Source organism: Pararge aegeria, chromosome 23 (assembly GCF_905163445.1).
Source record: "Pararge aegeria chromosome 23, ilParAegt1.1, whole genome shotgun sequence".
Taxonomy (NCBI): domain Eukaryota; kingdom Metazoa; phylum Arthropoda; class Insecta; order Lepidoptera; family Nymphalidae; genus Pararge; species Pararge aegeria.
In genome coordinates this window covers 2,649,940-2,666,308 of record NC_053202.1, presented here as the reverse complement: position 1 = coordinate 2,666,308, position 16,369 = coordinate 2,649,940, and the positions used below count along the sequence as shown (strand labels likewise).

General features: G+C 37.0%; 2 protein-coding genes across 2 annotated transcripts in view; one reads left to right on the top strand and one right to left on the bottom strand.

The window, feature by feature from the left end:
- The window catches only part of LOC120634180 (facilitated trehalose transporter Tret1-like), a 32,296-nt gene extending 21,763 nt beyond the window's left edge, over positions 1–10,533 (top strand). Inside the window, exons 2-7 of the mRNA XM_039904613.1 lie at positions 84–194; positions 2,994–3,200; positions 6,865–7,062; positions 7,649–7,844; positions 8,641–8,767; positions 9,129–10,533. Of these exons, the coding sequence (XP_039760547.1) occupies positions 107–194; positions 2,994–3,200; positions 6,865–7,062; positions 7,649–7,844; positions 8,641–8,767; positions 9,129–9,812 (1,500 nt within the window). The 5' untranslated portion in view covers positions 84–106 and the 3' untranslated portion in view covers positions 9,813–10,533. The remainder of the gene's footprint in view (positions 1–83; positions 195–2,993; positions 3,201–6,864; positions 7,063–7,648; positions 7,845–8,640; positions 8,768–9,128) is intronic.
- A 2,779-nt stretch (positions 10,534–13,312) lies between these two features.
- On the bottom strand, positions 13,313–13,856 carry LOC120634181. The gene has a single exon (XM_039904614.1). The coding sequence runs from the start codon at positions 13,752–13,754 to the stop codon at positions 13,383–13,385; it is 372 nt and encodes a 123-aa protein (XP_039760548.1). The 5' UTR covers positions 13,755–13,856; the 3' UTR covers positions 13,313–13,382.
- Between the last annotated feature and the right edge of the window lie 2,513 nt (positions 13,857–16,369).

Genomic DNA, 16,369 nt, shown 5'->3' with positions numbered 1-16,369 from the left:
ATTTTTACTATATATAAGTGATGCCGCTAAAACCGTGCCAATAAAGTGCCATAAGACTTAAATTGTTTTTATATTTGTCGCAGGATGTCATAACTAGCGGGGAGTCATGGACAAGCCGACGATGCATATGCTGTCCGTCCAGGAAAAGGGCGGACAGACCAGGAGGACAAACCAATACATAGCAGCCGTTGCAGGTAATTGATTCAATTTATAATAATCCCTATCCCTATCCCTATCCCTATCCCCATCCCCATCCCTACCCCTATCCCTACCCCTATCCCTATCCCTACTTACTTACTTAATATTATAAATGTCAATGTAAGTTTCTTTGTTACGCTTTCACGCAAAAACTACTTAACCGATCCTCATGAAACTTTGTACACATATTCTTAGAAGTGTACGAAGTAATATAGGATACTTTTTATCCAGACATTAAGCTCGGTTAATTTGGGAGAGGGGATGAGTGTTTGACGATTTTACACCATATCTCCGACAAATTATAACCGATTGAAATAATTATTTTTGTACTATAGAGGTATGAATGTGGTTGGAGATAGAGGACAGAACTCCTTAGCGGACAGCAGCAAACCCCTCATTTAAGGCTTAGCGATACTGAATACTTTAAATTTTTATTAGAACTACATCCAAATTGAATGCCACATCAAAAAAACAAAATCAAACGCAGACGAAGTCGCGAGCAACAGCTAGTATTTATTATAATAGTGAAAGTGTGGATGATTGTTCCTCAATCACGCAAAAACGGCTGAACTGATTTGGATGAAATTTGGCACGCATGTAGCCTTTGACATGGAAAAGAACACAGGCTTCCTTTTATTCTGATTCCTTAAGAAGTTCCTAATGGAAAATTGAAAATTGTTTAAGAGCAAAACCGCGGGCAGACAGCTTTGAAATTTTGTATGCATGTCACCTACGCTATGGGAAAGAACATCGACTTTCCATCGATCTCTCAAATAGTTCCCGCGGTAAGATTAAAAATGTTAACAAGCTTTACACCTAATTCTGAAGTCCACGCTGAAGTCGCGGGCAGAAGCTAGTAAGAGATAATTGTCAGTCAGTGCGTTTGACATAGAAGCAACCAACCATCGTAACGTTTGTTTACGACAAAACATATCGATCGCTCGGATGTGGGTGTTATTTATAGTCGGACGCCATGCCAAATGTTTGCGTGCTGCGTTCGGGCTATTTTCAGCATTTCATTCAGCGAAATGTTATGAAACATCGTCGCGGTCAATGCGAAAATTACAACCTCTACGATGGAACCAGCAGGGCTATAGCGTATCTCAGTTGACAACAAATTTAGATAGCCACTGTGGAAAGTTGCCATCAAATAATGCCCAGACCATTGTTCTTAAAAAACTTAGGTTTCAACCACAGAATTAAGGACACAGAATCCGTGTACACGACTAATATTGAAGCATCAAAAACCACTCCACTTTAGTAGAGTTTCAGGCTGGGCAGTTAGGCACTTCATACAATAGCAGTTGACAGTAATTATTTGATATGCAACCTTCTAAAATTTTTCTATAAAAGTAGGAAAATGGCTTGCAGTCAAAGGCTAACTTATACCGGAAAAAAATAGTTGAAAATAGATAAAGTTTTTTTTATTTGTCTAGATAATTTATGATTCCAGTTAGTTTAAGCAAGTTGTTACGAAGTTTGTAAGCTAGCAACATTTCGCAATCCGCGGGTGTGAAGCGAGACGTGCTCGGTACGTCTCTTCTTTGGACACAATGCACTGGATGCAATAATGGCTAACTGGGGATTCTGTGTTTTCTTAATTCTATGGTTACAGAATGCAAAATATGTATTTAACAGGTTATTTGGTTGGAAATTTCCAGAGTGGCCAGCGAATTTGGTCTATGATTTGAGCATTTTTGAATTTGGGAATTTATAATTTCAGCTTTTTTTCTGGTCTGTTACGGTGGGAGGCTTCGATTGTGGACAAAAGATGTGCCGCTAAGCGGTTTAGCGTTCCAGTACGATGTCGCGTAAAAATCAATGAGGTGTATCGTAACAGGTTAGCCCGCAACCTCCAAGTGAGATTGCAAGGCCAACTTATACCAGAAAAAATTAGTTGAAATTAGTTAATTTAATTTTTTTATCTGTATAGATAATTTATGATTTCAATTAGTTTAAGCAAATTGTTACGAAATCAGCGTTACCACCCTGTTAATGATGAAGCTGGGATTGTAACAAAAACAAAGCACTAATTTTGTTGCACTCTGAGTGAACTCACAAATATAGCGATTTGGATTTTATCATATACACTATAGTTATATATATTACTAGCTCTTACCCGCGACTTCGTCTGCGTTTGATTTTGTTTTTAAAGTATTCAGTATCGCTAAGCCTTAAATGAGTATAGTAGTATATATATAAAACATGTAACTGTAAATTAATTATAGACAAATAATTTGCAATAAAATAAAATTGCGACTATAATTAAAGATCTATGCTATCCTATCTCTTAAGTTGGACCATACTGCTCACGGTGTGCCAATTTAATTTAAAATCGGTTAAGTAGTTTAGGAGTCCATCGCGGACAAACATCGTGACAGGAGATTTATCTTAATATATATAAATCTCCTGTCACGATGTTTGTCCGCGATGGACTCCTAAACTACTTAACCGATTTTAAATTAAATTGGCACACCGTGAGCAGTCTGGTCCAACTTAAAAGATAGGATAGCTTAGATCTTCAATTATAGTTGCAATTTTATTCTATTGCAAATTATTTGTCTATAATTAATTGACAGTCACATGACAGTCATACTACTATACTCATTTAAGGCTTAGCGATACTGAATACTTTAAAAACAAAATCAAACGCAGACGAAGTCGCGGGCAACAGCTAGTATATATTAAGATTAAAATTTACATAACATGCTGCATTGTCGTATTAGTATAACTTTTTCCTGTAATGACAAAAATGTAAGATAGGGAATAAATAAATAAATAAATTATTTTCCCAGCTGCCATAGGTGCCGTGGTAGCTGGCACAATCCTCGCGTGGACCTCTCCAGCACTACCCCAGATCCAGCCGCCGGAGAAAAAGGATCTGAACACCACCACAGAAACCCCCCCCGATCCATTTAACCCAAGCAACGCAACGAACGCCACTGCCGCACTTATTAACGGGCTGGGCCAACCAGCTGACTTCTTATTGAACACCCAGGAGAGTAAGTGTATTTCATTTTATTTAAGCAGCCGCCTCAAAAATTTATGTCATCCCTACTCCTACTTTTAATATTATAAATGCCAATGTAAGTTTGTTTGTTACGCTTTCACGCAAAAACTATATAACCGATATTGGATAGAAGCAGGCGTTACTTTGCGGAAATCCATGATATATTATCAAAATTAAGCTTAATTTGCTATACTCCGCGAAAAGCAGGAGAATCTGTGTGGTGCAATTTATAATTTCTTCAATCCTTATACCCCACACCAAACAGATCTTCGGCAATATACCCTCTACGCACGTTTCGCTCCGAAACCGGAGCATCATCAGGAGATGTTGACTTTACAATGAATAATTGAAGAAATTATAAATTGCACCACACAGATTCTCCTGCTTTTCGCGGAGTATAGCAAATTAAGCTTAATTTTGATAATATATATAACCGATCTTTGTACACATATTCCTAAAGGTATTAGAAGTAATATAGGATGCTTTTTATCCCGAAATTAAGCTCAGTTTGCTTAGCTATCCGTAATACATAAAGTGCTGCGACATTTATGAGGCACTTGCTTTTCGAAAAACATAAACGTAAACGGACGAAGTCGCGGGCAACAGCTGGTGAATAAATAAAGCATTACAAATTTGTTCCACAAATAAAACAAAAAATACAACTAAATGGATTATCCATGGCCGGCCCATTGGCGCAGTTTGCAGCGACCCTGATTTCTGAGTCAAAGGCCGTGGTTTCCATTCCCACGACTGGAAAATGTTTGTGTGATGAACATTTATGTTTTTCAGTGTCTGGGTGTTTACCTGTATATTATAAGTATTTTATGTATATTATTCATAAAAACTTTCATCAGTCATCATAGTACCCGTAACACAAGCTACGCTTACTTTGGGTCTAGATGGCGGTGTGTCTATTATTTATTAATCACTCCTTTTTGTAGTTCGGTTAATAATGACTGTTTTATCACAAAATTAATATTCATTTTTATTGTTACATAGGAAATATAAAAATTCAATCATATAGCGTGGCGATGCCCCGCCAGGGCATGTGTCGCCACGCCAAAAATCAGTTTTAGCCTCCACCTATAGCATTACTAGCCCACTACAGGGGTGTCTTCAATGAGAAAGGTTTAGGTATTGATAAACTACACAAGCCTTTAAAAAAATTATGTAGAACTCGCCAAAAGATACACTTTTAAAATACCAGTAATAACTAATAACACTGGTATTACACTCTCTTGTTAGCTATATCCATAAGCACATCCCGCACGCTTCGTTCTCCAACCTCGGATCCCAGTCCACAGTTGACAGTCGACAGCTGACAGCAGGCATTTTACTGTCGTCTACTACAAACTATATATAAATTTAAGAAAAAATGTGACTGCAATAATTTAAACATTAGAAGTAAGAATAAACTTACAGTGCAATATACTAGGTTACATAAAATTCATAATTCGTTCAAAGGAAATTGCATACAATTCTACAATAAACTACCAACTGACATCTTGGAGATGTCTCTTAAAAAGTTCAAAGTTTGTATTAAACGTAAGCTTATAGAAAAGTCCTTTTATAGTATAAAGGACTACGTAATCGATAAAAAAGCTTGGGTGTAAATTACTGCTCTAACCAGGTTGCTCTTCTAATAATTTTAAATGACATTGTGAGATGGTGATAACAAAAAAAAAAACAAACACCCGGCTAAGTTTGTTGTGGGCTTCTTCTTAGACCAGGACGCGTTTGGAACCTTCGTAGCTTTAGTTTTAAGTTTACGAATGTGGTTATCGCCATCATCTCACTACCGTGTAATTGTTATGTACGCATGAAAAGTGCCACCTATGGGCCTACTTGAATAAAGATATTTTTGACTTTGACTTTGAATTTATACACTACATCCCTTCCTTATTTTAATTTCATTTAAACCATTATAAATAAGAGAAGACGGAATTCCCATCGTCTTTATTAAGTACTCATGCATAATTATATTTATATATTATTAGCGGACCCCAGCGCCATCTGTCGGGCTGATTTGTGAATCTAAACCATCCAGGGTGCCACCCAAACGCATACCGAAAAATTCATTCAAATCGGTCCAGCCGTCTAGGAGGAGTTCAGTAACATACACACGCACACAAGAAATATATATATAAAGATTAGAATACACAAATCTAAATTAAATTATTAGTAATCTCTATTATCACTTGAAGAATTTACAATATTCCAAACACCATTCTCTACTCTCTTTAGGTGAATGACATTCCTTCGATACTCTTTCCATTGTTGGGAGTGGGTGATTCTCCCTTATAATCACTTCATTGGCTTATCTCATATCTTTACAAATCCTTAAGGCATGCTGGTTTCCTGAAGCAAGTGACATTTTACTTACGAGTCAATTAAGACGTCACATAACTCCGAAAAGTTAGAGGCAAGGAATCGAAGTTGGCCCCTTTAAAAGGAAGACGACACGTTCCCCACTCGGCCATACCTGCACCGATGATGATAATAAGCGAGGAAGTCCTAAAACCCAAGCCACACCCACAGACTTGCCCCTAAACTACACTACTGTGTAAACTGGACTCCAGCCAACAACGTCATCGAAGGTCAACGGCTTTGTTGACATTCAATATCCGAATATCACGTGATAGTTCGTATTTCATTCTGTTAATATCCCACTTCAAATTCAAAAAAAGATCATGTATTATGCAATCGCATTTCCTTAGCATTGTTAGTTTCACAAAATATTTTCTGCCAAGAAACAGAACTGATGTGCCAAATATTAAAATAATACGTTATGTGTGGAAGATAGAGTTTTTGTTGTTATTAATACAACAATTAATGCAATACAGAATCCTGAAAGATATTCGATAGCAGTAGGCGTACTTTAGGGAAGTCTAAGATATAAAATAAAGTTTAATTTCCTATAAATATAAATAAATGTACTACGACAATACACACATTGCCATCTAGCCCCAAACTAAGCATAGCTTGTGTTATGGGTACTGAGAATATTCATCATTTATCTCAAAAAGTACTCATAAATGATGAATATTTTTATGAATAATATATACATAAATACTTATAATATACAGATAAACACCCACACACTGAAAAACCAGGAAGAAATAGTGGGGATCGCAGTAGATGGTAGTAATAGCATAGAGAATGATGCTGTCCGGAGAGGTGGTGCAGAGGTGAAAAAAAACAACCGGCTATGTTTGCTGTGGGCTTCTTCTTTGCCCAGGGCGCGTTTGGAACCCTCGTAGCTTCAGTTTTAAGTTAATTTTGTTATCGCCATCAACTCACATCTTTGTTATCTTTGTCATGTAATGTACGCTACAAATGTGCTATCTATGTGAATAAATGAATACACTTTTATTGTATACCAAAGAAAAAAGTAGTTACAGAGATATAAATACATATCAAGAGAGTACAATTTGGTGGCCTTATCGCTACATAGCGATTTCTTCCAGGCAACGAATGGCCTAAAAGGAAAAAACATAGAAAAGAAGTAGGTGGTGCAATAAATAAGAGAGATATGTGCCTATTTGAATTAAGAAATATCTTCGACTTTGATTCCCATCTGCCATTACCACATGGCACAAGGTCAAATCGGAAATCATGTCGCGTGCTTAAAAATGTGTTTTTTTTTTAATTTCCAGGCTCTCTCGTATCGTCAATACTGGCCATTGGAGCCGCTATAAGCGCGCTCCCAGTGGGCATCATCGCGGAAAAGATCGGCAGAAGGCCGACCATCCTGATACTATCTGTACCGTTTACGATCAACTGGTTGATCACAATCTTTGCAAATGGAGCCGGGATGCTCATCGCTGCCAGGTTCTTCGCTGGATTGAGTACTGGTATGTCTTCTCCTTCTTCTTATTCTTCTGCATTTAAGCTGTCGCCGTCACTTTTAAACTCTGGCTAGTAGGGCTTTACGATAGTACTCGAAATATCCCGAACGGTACCGAACGACACGCATGGAAGGGGCAAAACACTTTTTCCTTACGAGATGACTTCAACCAGTTAACTCCTACCAAAAGCTCTGTTAAGGAACTTCGTTCCAAAATAATAGAGAAAACAAAACAACTAAACTGGTCTGGTCGGGTGGACATGGCTAGTTACCAACCTACCGACAAAAACGTGCTGCTAAGCGATTTAGCGTTCCGGTACGATGTCGCGTAGAAGTCGATTAGTGGTATGGGTTAAATATAACTACCATACTAACTAACCATAACTATCTAACAGGTTAACCAGCTAACATCTTAGAATCCATAATCACTTACCACCAGGTGAAGTTTCAGTCACGGGGTTACTTGTGTAATGAAAAAACTACTTTTCCACCATCAAACAACATTTCGTGGCCGATGACAGATTGCGTTTTTCTATTTAAATTTCAGTACATACAGCTTGCTCCTCTCATAATAATATTCTTGATATTTCCAGGTGGAATCTGCGTCGCAGCCCCAATGTACATCGGCGAGATCGCGGAGACCTCGATCCGAGGGTCCCTCGGCGCATTCTTCCAGCTATTCCTGACAGTGGGCATCCTCTTCACCTTCGTGGTTGGCGCTTACACGAGCTGGAGGACGCTGTCCATCATATCCGCTGTCTTCCCTATCCTGCTGGTTGCTGTGTTCTGGTAAGACCATCTTTATGACCATCTTTATTATCAATCCATTACCAACCTGTCCACTAAAACTCAGGGATCTCTTCTCAGAATTGGAATTAAGTCTCGGGGGGCACATTACACAAATCTTGAGGACAGTTGGACAGACCTCCACAGCACCATAAAGCTTAAGTCTTTAGTGTGTCAGGACGAGAGACGGGTGATTCCGAAATTGGATTAGGAAACTAGATCGGCTAGGAGAGCTGTAATCGACCACTCTGATCCATTACAGATTAGTAGATTTTACACGACCTTGAGATAATTATGGAAAAGTCTCTGGCATTAAGGACCCAGGTCTGATAATAATTCGGTGGGTACTATTGTAAAACAAAATGTGCTTTATGTTTTGTATTTTTCTACATCCTTTATCTAATCACCTTTATTTTTGGCATAGGTACAGCTATATGAAAGGAAGGAGAGTAATGTAGGCTAATTTGTATCCTAGGTAAACAAACGTTTCGCACGGCATTTGTAATATTTAACTGTCGAAAAAGCCAGATTTTAAAATTTAGTTCACCAGGGAAACAGCAAAGTATCTTGAAGGTTCGTTAATCTAGAACGGTATTTGTTTTTTAATTGCCCAAAAATTATTCAGTTAACTATTATGCATTTTCCCGCTGTCCCACGAGGCAAAGGCCGAGGCCAGGGAGCTGGGTATCTCACCAGGAGATTTTCTCCCGTAATCTGAAAAAAAAAGGCACAGATGCATGTCGGATTTGGCAGGCGCAAAATAAGAATATTGAAATGACCAATACGTAACATATTACAGGTGGATGCCAGAAACCCCTCAATACCTCTTAGCCAAGAACAAACGTCGTGATGCTGAGAAGGTGCTGCGGTGGCTCCGAGGCCCTGACGCGGATCTCAGCGGCGAACTCGAAGATATGCAGAAAGACGTGAGTTCTATGTTTCTTCTATAATAGTCTCTTGTTTTGACTTTCAAATCTAAAAAGTATTTTTATTATTGACGTATGGATTTGGGGAATTCTTTTTTTAGATCTGATGAAAAGTTTTGGAGACAGACAACGTAACTTTTCAAAATGAAAGCAAAACTTTCGTTTCTTTAAACGTTAACGCATTCACAAAACATAGCATCACGCCTGGTACACCTGCAGGGGTTACGCAGATGCGTTTGTTTTTCGACTGATAGCTAGCACATTGTATTCAAGCTTGATTTACACAAAAATGTTTTTACTGTTTAATTGATATAAAGGTTACACTGTTTAACACATATTTTTTTTTTTGCTTTGTTTCCAGGTGGACAATTCATCCCGTCAAAAGGCCGGCATCGTAACAATGCTGACCAACCGAGCATCGCTCATGGCTCTCATCTGCGCCTTAGGCCTCATGTTCTTCCAGCAGTTCAGCGGAATCAACGCAGTAATCTTCTACACAGTCAACATCTTCAAATCAGCCGGTTCCGACATAAACCCAGCCATCGCTACGATCATTGTGGGAGTCGTCCAAACCCTGGCTACATACGCCTCTTCGTTGTTAATCGACAAAGCGGGTAGGAGGATACTCTTACTCCAGAGTTGTATAATTATGGGCATCTGCTTGATCATTCTCGGTACATACTTCAAACTGCAAGAAGGCGGTGCAAATGTCGCTGCTGTAGGTTGGCTACCTCTTGTTTGCTTGGTGCTCTTCATCGTCTCCTTCTCGATGGGTTTCGGCCCCATACCCTGGATGATGATGGCGGAGTTGTTCCCAACGGAATTCCGGGGAACTGCATCCGGTATCACGGTGATAACCAACTGGTGTCTCGTCTTCATCGTCACTTTGTGCTTCCCCATAATGAAGGAGCAGATCGGTATCTACAGCTGCTTCTGGTTTTTCAGCAGTTTTATGATCGCCTGCGTTTTCTTCGTTTTCTTCTTGATACCGGAGACTAAAGGCAAGACTCTGGCACAGATTCAAATTTTACTGGGCGGCAAGTAAACGCACGGGCTTACGTCGTACCTTCGAATACTCAGTGTTGTTTTTGTTTAAATGTTTTGTTTACTGGTGCTGATTATGGTTTCAACTTAAAATTTAACTGCCATCTGAAGTGTACTTTTAGACGGACATTTCCTAAAACTCGCGCAAAAGCTTGCTTGATCTTTTCTCATCCTTCAGAATCTTTGAAACAAAAGTGGATAGACATCTTCTAGCGAATTCCATCTTAGGCTATATCTACAATTTCCATCAGGTGAGATTGTGGTCAAGCTCGAACCTTTATCGAGTTAAAAAAATGGACTAACTGTCCATTTTTTTGTAAGTGTCGTGAACTTACAGGACTACATAATTATTTTCTGACTAACGTCACACTGACCAATATAAAAATCAGGTAAAAAAGGGACGCTTCCTTTGTTGAATTTTTGGACATAACTTTAATGTGGATTTTAGTGGACGTCGCTTAGGAACTAATAAAGGGCTTAAATTTGCTTCACCTTCCAACGTCCATATTGTACTCTTCAGGCAGTTCCCGACCGATGGCGGATAAGCTTTCAACTGGCGCCTTCGAATCGTTTTAGTTCTATATTTCTTGTTGAACCACTTCAGCATCATTGTGAGTTGTAAGGCATATCATGGTGTAAATTTTCGTTTTTGGGAGCGTATTAGGACTTATGTCAGGAACGTCAGGTCCAGAAACTTTTGGACTTTCAGTTTCAACATTTCAGTCAGTCCATGTGCCTTTGATGTATATATTCTCAGTTATCGAATGCTTCACTTAGAGTTGTGTTCATGGTTTTATGTATAATCGGCGTCAGAATTACGAGACAGGACTGGATTTTCTATAAGTGCATACGACGAAAAGTAGAACATTGAAAGTTAGCTAGATATATGGATAAAGTTATAATTGCACAAAATTAAAAAGATGCAATAAACAAGAACAGCGCAGAGAGAACTTCTTCTCTTCTGTTCTTCCACAGAAATCCTATTTTTTTATTTATTTAAATTTAGCCCAATATAAGTATCTGAATAATTATTATAGTATTGTATGTATTTGACTAAGAGGTGTTTTAATAATCAATATTTTGGACATAAAACACATGTGTAGGAAATTTCTATAAACAAATGATATTTGTAGAAAAATTGGTCCTGACCCTTATGGAAAGAACAGAAATCAAAATAAGTCCAAACGTTTTTAGTTATACTATCTAGCTAGTCAGTTCAGAGCTGTTCTTATGCATAAGAAAACTAAAATTATAAATAAATTTGATTGAGACCCGTTAAAAACTCTGCAGATACGTAAAACTGGCTTATACAGTGATTTAGCGATAGATAATCCATAGAAACAACAAAAATAGGTTTACGCGAAACAATAATATAATATTAAGTTTTTATGTAGATTCATATAAAAAATCTGAGGCCGACTGTACAAATTAAACTGCTTTTAATTTATATGACTTTTATATAAATATTTATTTAAAGTTAATAGAGTTTTATGGATGAAATTTTATGAAATAGGATTTTGAGATTTTTTACTTGTTGATTATATTTATTTGTGATTAACTAAGAACAAAATATTTAAATGTATTTTATATTTAATACTTATTCATTTTATTAAATGTAAGTGAATAAATGTGCCAAAACAAATGACGTAAATATATATAAATTTTGCAATAAATAGTTTTATAGTATAAAATTTTCCAAAGGTTGATTTGTAATCGAGTTAAAAATCTGTGTACCTAACATAAAATCGTAAAATAGTCTTATACAGGTTTAAATAAAAATACCAGAAAGATCACGTCAAAAATACTTGTTACTTAAGTAACGTATGCATAAATAAAGCATTAGAATAGAAATATATGTTTAGTAATGTAAGTTTATGCTTTTAAAATTGTAATTAATATTTTTTTAAAAAGCTATAAAATCTCTATTATAGAAAATATTTCAAGTATATATATAGAGTGCGAATAGCAGACAGCAGTCGCCATTTTGAATTGTTTTGTTTAATGGAGCGATTTTAACGCAGGGTTCACATTATTATCGTGATTCATGTATTTTAAATAACGGTGTCGCCTCGGTACACGAATGTCTCATAATATAAAAAAAAGTGCAAAAACAAATTGCTACATATTTCTCAGACTTTAAAAAATCACCAAACTAATATGAAGTGTGAAAGTTGTGCTATTTTTCTTACGATGTTCGACGTGACGCGACGTCCGTAATAAATGAATTTGAACATAAAAAGTGACACGAATGTGAATCCGGCTTTATATATCCACTAGTGAAGTTAAAAAATGTGACATTTAAATATAGATAGATGTAATATTTCGTTAATTATCATTAATTGTACGTTTAACTGGAGGTTAAATGTGTGAGCAATTAAAAATAATGATTACAGAGTAATTTTGTTTTAATTAGACATATTCTGGAGGTCTAAAAATAGTCCTTTTTCTGGTCCTGCGCTGCTTTGGAGGGTAATCAATAATTGTCAAAAATCTAAAAATACAGTTTTCTTTGGCTATTATCAACAAAGATCTCATCTTTCTTGATAATACATCGGTATCAAAAAACTCCTTACAAATTTAAAGTGGTGTGGTGACCGCAGATCAAAATATTTTTTTTTTTTATTTCACTACGAATTTACCCTTAACTGCAATTTAACTTGAATGCAAAGTAGAGGGCTAACCTGTTAGGGAGTTTGGCAGTTGGCTCTTGTAGTTGTTAATATTAAACAGCTACCAAAAAGTGGATGTTAAATTATGACTTCTGCTCTCTTCTTTTTGGTGCGTCAAATCGACCACCGACCATAAATTATGTAGTTCTATCTAGTTAGTGTAAGTGGCCATGCCGGTGATGGGGACTCTGGAGCCTTCTTATGGGCCTCATAAGAAGGCTCCGAGTAACACAGCGGGCGATGGAGAGAACTTTACCCGGAGTATCTCTGCGCGATCAAATCATAAATGAGGAGATTTGTAGAAGAACCAGAGTTAACGATTTAGCTCAACGAGTCGCGAAGCTTAAGTGGCAATGGGCCGGGCACATAGTTCGGAGAAAGGATGGACGTTGTGGTCCCAAAGTGCTGGAATGGCAGCCCCGAACTGGTAAGCGTAACGTTGGTCGACCCCCAACGAGGTGGACAGACGACATTAAGCGCATCGCATGTAGCCGCTGGATCCAAGCGGCACAGAACCGTGGAACTTGGAACTCCCTACATAAGACCTATGTCCAGCAGTGGACGTCTATCGGTTGATATGACGATGATGATGATGATTATTGGTATGGTGATTGGACGCTAGTGTTGTTGTTGGTTGTGCAACACGTGCAGCAATTAGCATTGACAGTGCTGACTTCTGCTCTCTTCTCTTTGGAGCGTCAAATCGACCACCGACCATAAATTATGTAGTTCTATCTAGTTAGAGTAAGTGGCCCTGCCGTAGTAACGAGATGTAAAATGAATAAATAATAAATAAATAAATAATAAATAAATGATAAGAACTACAGCGCCGTGAACATTCTGATATTTTTTATTTAACCCTGTTTATAAAATACACGGCCAACTGTTTGATATAAATGTATTTATTTGGTAACGGTGATCACAGACGAGGAAAGTGAGGGACACTCCTTGCATATAGTCCTCTTCTGGATATCATCAACCCGAGCTGACAGCTCGGCGACCTGTCTCTCGATCGCCTTCACGTCACTCCTGAACCCTGACACCGTGGCGTCCAATTCGCTCAGATACTGTATCTTAGTGCACAATTCATTATACTTCTGCGATATATACTCTCTCGCGTTCTTAGAATCTCCAACTTCTTTATCGATTTTGTTCAGAATCTCGAATTTAAGTTCGTCAAATTTCGCTTCCAAACACGGACCTAGTAAGTGGGCCCCGCGGATTGCCAGTTCTTCCTCAGGCTTGACTTTAATTTGTACTTTATTAGGCGCCATCTTAAATTCGTTTGTTGTACACTCTGAAAAGCTTTAGGTCCACGTATTGATTATGCATAGTTAATTTGAATTCGCTAATGAAAAATTATGTAAAATTTCATAAGAAAAGGAGTTGCCGAAATGACATAACTGAAAATGTTTGGTTAACGTCATTGGTTTATTTTTTTACTAATTAATACTATTCACCAGTGCATAATCTTGCGATAAAAAGTTTTATTGCCACTGACCTCAATGAGTCCGAGCTTTTTGGACTCTTAGAACTTATTACAAAATCAAAAATAATACAAATGTAAAAAAATAAAGGGTTCTGAACGCTCGGTAAGTGATCAACTTTATTTTTGCAGTTATGACCGTTTTTTTTTAAATATCTGTGTCTTCAAATAACAATGTATCTCTCAAATATTAAAGGAATACATTAAACTGTTTAATAACAGTTTTCAAGTTATATATAAATTTTGGGGTAGGCAGTTTTTTTTGCATGTATGAAGTGCACGCCACTGCACATACAGTCACTAAGCGGTAAGTAAGTGCATATTCGCAAGATAACCACAACCTAGAATAATTGAAAACACTCATTGTGAATAATCAAAGCGATAAAATCAGGAGGGCTCGTCATCGAATGGATGACACTGTTGCAGTAACTTTCCGATTGTCTAGGAAAAACCAATGCTATCCAGCCAGCATTGAGCTGCCCAACCCTGACACTGATATCTTCCACGTTACCCTAGAAATTTCCAGAAAGAAAACTGTATCGGACTGCAATATTTATATAATGTTTGACGGCCGATTGGCGCAATGGGTAGAGACGCTGCTTTCCGAGTCCAAGCCGTGGGTTCGATTCCCACAACTGCAAAATGTTTGTGTGATGAACATAATTGTATTTAAGTGTCAGGGTGCTTATATGTATACTAGCTGTTGCCCGCGACTTCGTCTGCGTTTGATTTTGTTTTTTGATGTGGTATTAAATTTAATTGTAGATCTAAAAAAGTAGAGAATAAGTAAGTATTCAGTATCGCTAAGCCTTAAATGAGGGGTTTACTGCTGTCCGCTGAGGAATTCTGTCCTCTATCTCCAACCACATTCAGATCTTCACAAAGTTTGGACAAAATTAAACACATTTTATAACCTCTATACCTAGTACAAAAATAATTATTTAAATCGGTAATAATTTGTCGGAGTCATGGTGTAAAATCGTCAAACACTCATCCCCTCTCCCAAAGGAACCGCTTAATGGCGGGATAAAAGTATCCTATATTACTCCTAACACTTCCAAGAATATGTATAAAAAGTTTCATGAAGAACGGTTTAGTAGTTTTCGCGTGAAAGCGTAACAAAAAAACTTACATTCACATTTATAATATTAGTAGGGATTATAAGTATTTATGTATATTATTCATAAATATATTCATCAGTCACTTTAGTACCCATAACACAAGCTACGCTTACTTTGGGGCTAGATAGCTATCTAGTATCTATATGTGTATTGTATTTAGATAGATAGATAGAAATGTTTTTTTATTTTTTTTTATTTGATCATTAAACTGGTAATAAATAACAATCACTGACATGATCATGAGTATAACAAAAATAAAAGAGAAAGATAGGAGATGGACCTTCTACAAATGATCACAGCATGCTTAATCATAATAATCTAAAAGCGAATCAACTAACAAAACAAAAGTTGAAATTTAATACCTGCAATACTATACAAAGAAAAGGGATGCTCAAAAAGTAAAACGGTAAATAAATAAATTTAAGTTAGTAAGTAAGTAGGTACTTGGTAACCGTTTGGTACTCCCATTTTGTAAAACGAAATTCTTCAGTAACTCTTTCCCTTTAAATTCAAATTCAAATTCAAAATTCATTTATTTCAAGTAGGCCTAATTAATAAGCACTTATGAAACGTGAAGTCTGTTTGTAGTGACTCTACCACCGGTTCGGAAGGTTCCACTGAGAAGAGCCGGCAAGATACTCAGCAGATTGCTCTTTTCCAACATCCTTTTAAAGTGTAACAATCTTTAGAATTTTTCTGTTTTGTGAGAGATGAGAGCGGAATGGCCTGCTTCCAAACAGCCTTGTCGTTTAGGACTTCATCAATCGTGTAGTAACCACGATTTATTAAATGTGTTTTAATATATTGTTTTAACTTAGGTAAAGGTAGATCTAATATTGTTATAAAAGCATATACCCATCCCCACAAAGGATTTCTGTACTTTTCTCAGACGATATGCAGATATCACTAATTTATGTCCAATTTAGGCAATTATGCTCTGGAACAATCTTCTTGCTGAAGTTCGTGGAACTAATACTTTTCCTATTTATATATTATGTATGTTATATCTTTATATATATATGTATATATATATATATATATATATATTATGTATATATTTCAATACTCTTGGCACTATCCCGTTCTCTTGTTGTGACTCCTTTCTAGTCTCTAGAGATTGCTTGATAAAGCCGTCTTTGCATGTCTACATTGTTTACTGTATACATCTTAATGTTTCTTTTCCTGTATGTTATAGGTGCAATAAAGTGTTTCTTCTTCTTCTTCTTCTTCTCCTACTTGTCGCAGGATCTCCTTAATAAGCAAGATGCAGAACCTTTGCATC

Excerpts from the sequence above, each read along its gene's own strand:
- LOC120634181 (XM_039904614.1), bottom strand. The coding sequence starts at position 13,754 with ATGGCGCCTAATAAAGTACAAATTAAAGTCAAGCCTGAGGAAGAACTG.